This window comes from Chaetura pelagica, unplaced genomic scaffold (assembly GCF_000747805.2).
Source record: "Chaetura pelagica isolate M959 unplaced genomic scaffold, ChaPel_1.0 scaffold222, whole genome shotgun sequence".
Taxonomy (NCBI): Eukaryota; Metazoa; Chordata; class Aves; order Apodiformes; family Apodidae; genus Chaetura; species Chaetura pelagica.
Genome location: NW_009952711.1, coordinates 1036854 through 1046880, shown reverse-complemented (window position 1 = coordinate 1046880; position 10027 = coordinate 1036854). Strand labels below are relative to the sequence as shown.

General features: G+C 39.4%; 1 protein-coding gene across 1 annotated transcript in view; it reads left to right on the top strand.

The window, feature by feature from the left end:
- The first annotated feature begins 2963 nt into the window (after window positions 1–2963).
- UBE2Q2 (ubiquitin-conjugating enzyme E2Q family member 2) overlaps window positions 2964–10027 on the top strand; it is a 30949-nt gene continuing 23885 nt past the window's right edge. Inside the window, exons 1-3 of the mRNA XM_009994501.1 lie at window positions 2964–2984; window positions 3572–3676; window positions 9293–9397. Coding sequence (XP_009992803.1) covers window positions 2964–2984; window positions 3572–3676; window positions 9293–9397 — 231 coding nt within the window. The remainder of the gene's footprint in view (window positions 2985–3571; window positions 3677–9292; window positions 9398–10027) is intronic.

Sequence of the window (10027 nt, the reverse complement as noted above, 5' to 3'; positions counted from 1 at the left end):
GTGAAAAACTTGGAATATGCAATTCAGTATCCATATTCCAGAAATCTAAGTTGTGTAGTCTCTTCTAATACAGATGTGTTCACACAGTGTTAAAGAAAAGCCTTTCTAATAAGTGCATTGTTCCCATTCATGTTTCAAAAGCTAGAGCAGACTGAAAATTGGAATGTTGAATCATTTTTATGCAAGCTCTATCAAATCCTGATATGTTTTCTCACGTGCAGCAGGACTTGCTGTCATTGCAAAAAATGGAATGAGTTGAACTGAGAACAAGGAATGAGGAAGGACTCATTCGGTGTAAAAGACAGCAGCACTTCCAGGTCACCACTGTAGAGTGTTTAAACACACAGTAGGATTGCTTGATCACACCTGCACTGTCAGTTGTGTCTCAATCTGACGAAGGATTTGTTGCAAGCTTTTTGAAGGAGACTTTGGTATAAGCCCCTCAGAGTGGAATAGAGAGTGATGGCAACTAACAACTGTCCTGCTGTAGGTTTGTTCATTAAGTCCTCTTGTGGTAGAAATAGAAACAGAACTGTCAGAAAGGAATAATACAGGCAATGAAGAGTATTTTCATTCTGTAAGCAGTCTTCAGATTCCAGATATAGTTTAGAAGTATGGACTGACAGACATTTACCTTCTGTAAATTGTTGCAATTAGTAGAATTCCTTAGACCTGGACTAACATAATTAAATGCTTCATTTAAAAAAAAACCCAAAAGACAAAAAACAACCAAAAAACCCAAAAACAACAAAAAAACCCCCAACAACAACCAACCCAAAATACCTGTTAGGAGAATACACTTACACAGTTCAAATGTTGACTAACTGGAGAATATTTTTATTCTTAAGAGTCTGAGGATTTTGAGAAGCAGATGGCTCAGTGAATCTTGGAAGGGATTTTGCTTGTTCTTTGTATTTTCTAATGGGAATGTTGGTGTAATAGGAAGTTATGTTAGTAGTGTTTACCCTCTTGCCTTTCTCTTAACTTGATAAGCTGGGCAGAGAAGTTCAGGTCTCAAAAGTAGCTGGTTCAAACCAGTCATCAGCCAGCAGGGCCATGGTTAGCAGTCTCTAATCTGATGTTCCCCAGTGCCTAAAGATCCATCATGCAGTGTGGAAGTCCTGAGGTAGGAATGTTGCACTATTGCATACTGTGCTGCTGGAGAAGACTTTTACAGGCAGGTTGCATGTTATTAAAAATGAGTGAGGTATTATCAGTATCAAACCTGGAATATCTTTAATGACATGTAGCTCCTACAAATAATAATTTGGGAACCCTGTAGCATGTGGGAAGTCAACCTTATTTTTCCAGCAGTGATAGTGGTTAGTCTTAAGTGAGGCTGAGGAGAAAATACGCTTTTTCAAGGTACTGTATTTGGTAAAGGAAGAAAGTAAGTGATTAAACCACATGTAACCACAGCTATTTGCCTTCCTTAGCCTTAAAATCCTGCTAAGCTGAGCTCTGGAGTTTCTTGACAGTCATTTGAGATGTTAGGCCTTAGTTAACCAAGAGTAGGTGTTCTGAGGTCTCTGTGTATGGTGTGCTTCAAGGGGAAGCTGTGATATGTAAACAGTTTGTCTTTCCAGAAAAATGCTAGAAATACAGTGTATTCTTCTAAGGTATTTTTAGGTATTTTTAGCTGTGATCTAAAAAAAATACATATAAACTTGGCTGGGGAGATTGAGCTTGTTTAAACACAAGTTTATGTAAAGGCTTCAGTTTACAGGTGGAAATCTGGAGCTAGAACTTCCCTAGAGTATTCTGCCAGGTTGGATCTCTGCTGTGACAGCTGGCTTTGCCAAAGCTGATGTCCTTTATCTTACCATGTGGCTTCTTTTATGAGGTTCAGCACTTCAGCTAGAAGGTGAGCTAAGAAGTAAGCTTCCTAGTATTGCAAGCCAATTCTAACATGCTTGTATTTCTCTAGTTTTCACATGGGTGTTTTTCTGCATTCTAATAAACCCAGTATCTTTGAAATGACAGAAGATGGCTTAAATTAGGAAGGTCTAGGTTTTTCTTTTGGGACTGGGACTTTGAGAGTTTGCTGAGGTTAAATTTGCTTGTGAATCACTCAAGACCAGGCAGGTATGATGTTTCCTGTCTGTGAAACTTCTTGCTGCTGTCTTGAAAACTATAAAGCTAAAAATACTGTATATTTTTTACACAAAGCATTTGAGAGAGTTTAAATTTATAAGCGTAGTGCATGTTCTGGAGTCACCTATTAGAGCAGCGGTAGGGACCTTGGCTCAGTAAGTGTGGAAGAATGAAGCATGATCTTTTTGGGATGAGAAATGTGGAATTTTTTCTTCTAAGCCGCAGCGAGAGAAATTAATTCAATTTCCCTTGTGTTATTTTTTAAGACCTGGGGATATGAAGATAATATCTGGGTGATAAAACTGAGGTTCAGCAATTTGTCCTCAGCTACTAGAATTTAATTGAATGGGTGATGAGTGGAGTATGCCTTGAATAACTAAAGCAAACAAAAAAAATCCAGGCATGTCTATGATATGAAGGGATGCTTCCTGTTGAGTTGGAATCCATGTGTTTTCCTCCATCCTCATAACATTACCAAACTTAGGTTAGGAAAAAACTGGAACTGCTTTTAGAGGCAAAGGACTTCTGTTTACCTTTCCATAGCAAGGGTATTTCTAGCACCCTTTTGAAGGGCTGCATGCTCTGGTAGCTTAGTGACAGAGCTATCTCTTGTCATGGACTGTATGAGTGGCTGTGGGTCACATCTGTTCCATGTGTTGTGTGTACCCTGGCGTGGCTTGTTCTGGAAAATCGAGAACACTCCTAATCCTATGAACTCAGCTGATCTCACTGTCACTAGGATTTGTTTTGACACCAGCCTGATAACTGTAGGACTCTGGTGATGGAATTAAAGTTATTTTTTAAGTTTTCTTGCTGAAGTTGTATGCAATGTATTTTTTGAGAAAGGTTTTGGCAGTGGAAAGTCCTCAATGAGCCTTGATGGTACAAAGGTAAAATTGCAGGTTTTTGGCATTGTGATCTGCCTGTTACTTTGTCTGCCAAGACAGGAGATTTGAGCTATATTGTCTCAGACTGGAAGCAGTACTAGAAGAAGTTTGAATAGTCCTTTTTGAAGAGGAAATCTGAAGACTCCAGGTTTTTTTCCACCTCAGCATGTGTTTGTAAGAATCTATTTCTCAGGAAAATTGCCATTGATGTAGTTTTATTCTTTGACATATACTACTTGTTATTCTGTTTTCTGGTAATAATCACCTGTACTGCATTTCTGTATTTCTTCCTCCTGCTTTACCTACCCTCAGGGTTTTAAAATGTTCAGCACTGTATGTATGTCCACCATCTGATTAAGGTGGAAATAGAATTAAATACTAGGAAAACCTGTTGGCAGAATTTCTTTCAAGGAAAGAAATTGCCTAAAAATGCTGTTTTAAAAGCTCGTGTGTTACCTGACTTTGGGTAAGAGAGAAAGTAATGTTAATATTGTGCTGAAATTTTTTTAGAATGAATGAATTTTAAAAGTTTTATGGGTTTTCTTACTTTACTTATGTGTTGGGTCTTTTGTGTTTGTTTTTTTTAACAGGAGTCTTACCCCTCTTCATCACCAATATGGTTTGTAGAATCAGATGACCCAAACCTGACATCAGTCTTAGAGCGTTTAGAAGATATTAAGAAGAGCAATACTCTGGTGAGCAAGTGCTTTGGTTGTTTTGGGTGTTTATTTAGCTTTGCCATGTTTACAAGCCACTGAATTAGTTCGGTTTTGAGGTTATTCTGGGGTTTTCATAAACACAAAAAAAAAAGTCAAAAGTGACCTGAAAGATTTGGGGTACAGAGGAGATGACAACTTAGTTTGCCCCTTATATTTCAGTTATATTTTCAGTCCCAGTGGTTGCACAGTTTAATGTTTTCAGAAAATAATTAAACAGTGAAATGCATAAGAACTTGGAACTACTGAATGAAACAGCTGTTGTAGTGTTTTTTTTTTTTCCCACTGAGATCAATTACGGAGGCAAAAGCTTTGTCTTCTTGAGAATGTGTGTTCTCCAAAACATGTCTGTATTGGTAAGTAATACAAAGAATTCCTGGTTTCACTAAAGACATCTTGACCTGTTAGTTTCTGGTTCATCAGAATGTTCCTTAGTGACAAGTGTTGTGACTTGGGATGGTTGCTATTTGAAGGAAATCTTTGCACAGATTCTTATGATAGTTTTGTATTTCAGAAATTATTTCAAAGACGTCATGAGGCTATGCAGGGAGAGAATTAGAAGGGCCAAGGCCCAACCTGAGGTACTGGACACCCAGTCTCCTGAGCTGGAAGGCATGGACAGGGAGCAGTTTGAAGCTCCCATAATCCAAGAGGAAACAGGCAGTGACCTGCTGCACCACTCAGACCTACACAAATCTGTGGGGCTGGTGGCTGGAAAGCTGCCTGGCAGAGAAGGATCTGGGGTGCTGGAGTGATTCCAGAGAAGGGCAGCAGAGCTGGTGAAGGGTCTGAAGCACAAGTCCTATGAGGAGTAGCTGGGGGAACAGGGGAGTTCAGCCTGGAGAAAAGGAGACTGAAGGGAGACCTCCTTGCTCTTTAGAACTACTTGAAAGGAGGTTGCAACAAGGGGAAGGGTTGGTCTCTTCTCCCTAGTAACAAGCAACAGGAAAAGAAGAAATGGTCTTAAGTTGCACCTGGAGATTTATAGATTAGATGTCAGAAGAAGCTTTTTCACTAAAAGGGTTATTAAACACTGGCACAGGCTGCCCAGGCAGGTGGTTGAATAACCATTCCTGGAGGTGTTTAAAAGACTGTAGATCTGGTGCTTGGGAACATGGTTTAATCACTGTACTTGGTAAAGGTTATGGTTGGACTTGATCTTAGAGGTCTTTTCCAACCAGAAGAGATTCTGTGGTCAGGCATTATATCTTAATTGAGTACCCTTTTGATGTAGTGATAAGAGCAGTGTGTGTGTGAATATATATAAAAAAGTTCCCAGTCTGTGCAGGAGAGTAAGATACAAAATTAACATCCTATTCTGTGCAGAAAAATAAGTGTCCTTGAATATTATTTGGACAAAATTTCACTATGAGTGTACTTCATTCCACAAAGGGCAGTATTTCAGCTTACTGACAAATTCAGTGATTAAAAGTGGTGTTTTTCTTCTCCAAATTCAGCTTTATTGATAGTATATAGTCTTTATTAACAGATTATTTCAGCACTTTTTTGTTTATTTTTGTGTGCAGGGATACATATGTGCACATGATACGCACAAAATATCCATCTGCAGAAAGTGCTTTTTGCCTGGATGATGTGCTGGCCTTAGTATTTGCTTGATTTTGGAAAAAATGGGAATGCTGTTTCTCACAAAATCACTAACATTTACTAGGATAAAGTTAATCAAGCATATGTGGCCTTAAATAAGGATGTGTATCTTCCTTTTTCTAAAGAATATTTAGGATATGTTTGGCTTCTTTCTGAAAAAATTGAAAAACTAACATGTGAGTCTTCATGTGCTTTGCCACAGTTAAAAACAAAGAAGCATTGAAGAAGAACATGAGTGTTTTAATGCGTTGTGGTGGATCTGACTCCAGGAGACACAGCAATTGTGTATTTTCTTGCAGCCTAAACTCTAGACTAAGCTATGTTTAGAAGAATGTTACAGGTTTCTTAGTCTTTGTGACTTCTGCCTAGAAAGACATACAACAGGAGAGTACCGGAAAATATGGCCAAATTGACTTTTTTCTTAAATGCACTTTTCAGAAGGTTCCCCAGCTTTAAGCTGGTGTAACTGGTAGCTTCAGACCAAGGGTTTTAAACCAGGTATTTCCTGTGTTTAAACACCTGCAGGTTTATTTGCAGTAGGGTAGAGAGACTTATCACAGACATGCATAGGACATGCTGTGCTGAAGTGCACATGCACATAGATTGTTGATCTGCACTGTAAGAAAACAGCTCCAGGTGTCAAGATTGTACTTGCCCATGTAAAAGCTGATGGGTTGATGTAATAGACACCTGTGGATGGCCCATTGGTTTCCCAGGAATCCACCCCACAGCATGTTCTGCTGGGATAAAGAGAGGTAAGGAGTGGTTGAAGAGGTGAATACTTGCACTACAAAATCTGACTGTTTTGTTCAAAAGGTTTGGCTTTGTGGGTTTGGGGTTTGTTTTCTCCTTTCTCAAAGTCTTCTCCCCTTGCAGCTCCTCCCTCCCCTTCAAGGGTGTTGGAGCAACTTACAGGCTTCTCTGAGTAGGTAGGAAGGGATCAGGAACCATCTGTGGAATTCCAGAGGCTTCTGATTTATCTGCCTATCTCCTAAAAACTCAGTTAAAAATGAGACTTTTACAGTGTTTCAAACTAGTTATTATTTATTTTATTGTGGCTACAGTCTTGTTTGTGCCATGTTGTTCTAAACTCTTAAGTTATTGGAACAGTCCAGTTTTGAATGGGAAATTGCATTGGACCCTTCCAGGATGTCAGCTGAGCACAGTGAGCATGCATCAAAAGCACTGCTAGCACATGGATGCTGATGTAGAGTTATTTGGTATGACTATGCCCTTTCTACTTGCTTGGTGACTTTTCACAGGTATCAGCTCTTTGGCAAACTGAAGAACTTGCTCTTCAGGCAGAAAAGTTTGACAGGGATATTTATCTGTATATGTGGAAGCCTTGTCATTTGACCTGGTAAAAGAAAAACTGTTTTACCTGTATTAAAATAATGAATGTTTTCTGGAAAATTCTTCTGAATATGTGTTAGAGTTGACATCAGCATTGTGGTTTTTGCTGTGAAAATTCCTTGAAACACTAAAAACATTGAGAAGTTGTTAAGAGCATGATCAGCATAGATGGCTTTGGGTTAGAGTCTTTTGCTGCTTGACTGTTCATATCGAACAAAGTCCAGTCAGCAGATGAGGTGGGGATGCAGAACTCTCTGACCTCTGGTGTCTCATGAGTTCTCTCTCAGATTCAGCAAATCAGCATTGCCTTAGACTTGGTAGGTACCTGAAACTGGCAGCTGCCTTCTAGTGGTTGTGCCATGCAAAAGAGAAATCCTACTTCAGTTTTGTTCTGTTCAAATATAGTGGAAGTTATAGTTACAAGTCTAAATTCTCAAACCTTACTTCATGGCTTATTGAATATAATTATACAGGATTTGGAGGTTGGCTTTTTAAAGGCAATAGTGAAGTAGACTTAAATTCAGCTTTAACTCTCCAAACTTTGAGGGTTTAAACTTACTTGCATGGGAGGCTTCAAAAATTAAAATTCCTGGCATAAGTACACGTACAGCTTGGGAAAAGTGGTGTCCCTGGGCACGCTGCTGCTGTTTCGAGAATTTAGATTTGGTCCCAAATGATGGCATTTCAGGAAAGAATGTTGGGTCTTGCAAACTACCAATGTATCAGTAACTAATTATGTATTGAGAGAAAATGTGGGAAGCAGGTGCGCACAACGTTGCTTGATGTGTGTGAGATTGGTTACTGTCACAGGCTGCCTGATGGCTGAGCAGTGGTCACACTCCAAGTGACAGTTACCTCTTTCCTCTGCTTCCTCTTCAGCAGTTTCCTTCAGTGGTAGGCTAAGACTTATTGATGCATTTATTTATTTTTAGATAGCATGTGTATATATATGTATATAGATACATGTAGGAGAATATGTGTAAACTTACAGTACTTCTTGGTTTCCTGGTAATCAGAAAACGGAGTTTCTGAGTAAATTGATATAATGAGGTTACCTTAAATTGTTAATGCTGTCATATTGCATTAGAAAGATGTCTTCATCTGTAAAAAGGTCTCCTAATGCAGGATAGGTTTCAGAAAAGGTATTCTGTACTGTTTACAGACTTGGAAGATGTTAACACAGGAAACAAAAAATTGTAAGAGGTATTTTTATGTTCTAAAACAGCATTATGGTGGCCCTAAGAGCAACCAAATTCTCAGGTCTTCTGAAGCATTAACATTTACATTTGAAATATGTTCTAGTTGCTGTTCAGTTTCTGTTTTAGGCAGTTTGCACTCCAGGGAAACTGCTGGTGTACCGATAGCCCACTTCAGTAGCAGAAAAGTGTGTGTTAAGCATTCATTTTACATAGGCTAAGCATGCAAAGTTAGCCTGGAAATACATTTATATTATTAATACATGTCAAAAGTCTGCTATCCCTTTTTGATACAGTTTATTCATGTAGCATTAACACATATCAAATCATGCTGGGCACTTCTTGGAGCAGGGGGTTGGATCAGATGACTTCCAGACGTGCCTTTTGGCCCAAGTTACCTTCTGATTTTTCATACATGTGAGCAGAGTTCAAGGAGTAATGGTCATGGTGTTCCATGGCAGAAGGATCAGGGGTAGGATATGAATTTTGTGGAGGAAAAATACAGCAACACAACGATAAGGAAGACGGGTTGTAGAGGCAGGATGGGCTTCTCTCTTTGCCAGCACCTTTGCATATAATAGAAACTGATGTCAAGTAGGACAACTTAGCTATAAAAGTGAAACTGCAGTTTGACAGTTCCATGAAGCTAAACCTGAAGGGTAGACTGCTTCCCTGCTCTCAGCTGCACCTTCCTGCCTGGTAGAAGTGACTCTTCAGTGCTGAAGCACATCAGGAATTGATCTGTCTTGAAGCTTGTAAGTTGGTTGTGTGATGTGTGGTGCCAGAGCAAATGAGAAGGTGAAAACGTGCTGCTGGAGGCAGGGAGACACCTCTTCAGACTGGTAGACCACATTCCCTGAGTCTCCCCTAAGTCTCCCTTGTTTATGGAGAGAGACTTCCAGGGCAGTGGGGACTGCTCCTGTCAGCATAACTCCTGGTGGTGCTGAAGGGTGTACAGAAATGGCTGTCCTGCACACTGCCTCCTGCAAGGGGCAAGACAAACTCCCTTTGGTGTCTTGAAGAAAAGGCCATAAATGGTTCTGTAATTTTTGCAAGCTTTGTCTAGGGTATTATTCTGCAAATGCTGTTGATCATTTTACAAATGTATTCTGCAGTTATTCCCTAGTGATTAATGGCTGAAACACCTATGCCTGGAATGGATCACGCAGGTCATTCTTTTCCTCTTGGTTTTCTTCAGTTGACATGAGGAGATGAACAGGAGCCATCTTTAACTTGCTATGTCCTTGGTTTCCCATTGTGGGGGTGTTATTACAATGTCTGCAGGGAAAAAGGGGAGTTGTTTAACTTCATTCCAGTGCATGCAGATTTAAATGCTGTACACTGACTTAAAGTTCAGTACTGACTTGTGGAGAAAATTCAAAATACATTGTTCTATGCTTGGATTTAAATAGACTGTGTTCCCATGTTTTCTTTTTTGTAGCTTCTTCAACAGCTGAAGCGATTAATATGTGACCTCTGCAGATTATATAACCTTCCCCAGCATCCAGATGTTGAAATGTTAGATCAGCCATTACCAGCTGGACAGGTAAGTTACAAAGCTGTGGACACCTCCTTACAGCAGTGAGAGAGTTGTTTTTTCAACTCCAAGAAACAAGAAGGTGGGAACAATTAAGCCTTGTGTAACACAGAACTGAGATATGGAGCACTATTGCTTTGTGGTATCCTCAATCTGAATTTTGTTTGCAGAATCTGTTTAATAATGGTGTGATAATATTATGCAATTTCCCTTGGAGTTTCTGTGTCATTGAGAGGTGTGTATGTGGTACTAGTGCTGCCAGTTTAATTCCCTCCTAAACACTGTTCAAAGCAATTGCTGGGTAATCCTAGTGCTTCCCAAATTTACTTTTTTTCTGAAATGCAAGTGTGATTAAACACTGTTACTTTTTCTTGAAGAGTGTATGTTTTACAGTGGGCACTTGGATGATCTGATATTGATGTTTTCCTTCCTCTTCAATCCCTTGCAGAGACATGGGATATCAAGACCATATGCTGCTTTGGGTAGGGAGTTTCTGAGGTGCCTTGTTTACTTTTTGTGCACTTGACAAATTAAGAGTTGTGAAAGGCTGTGAAATGTTCTGGTTAACTAAAATGTTTTGTACTGTGCTGAAAACAGAACTGTTAACTGATAGTAACTGTTATGTTTTGTACTTTTTAT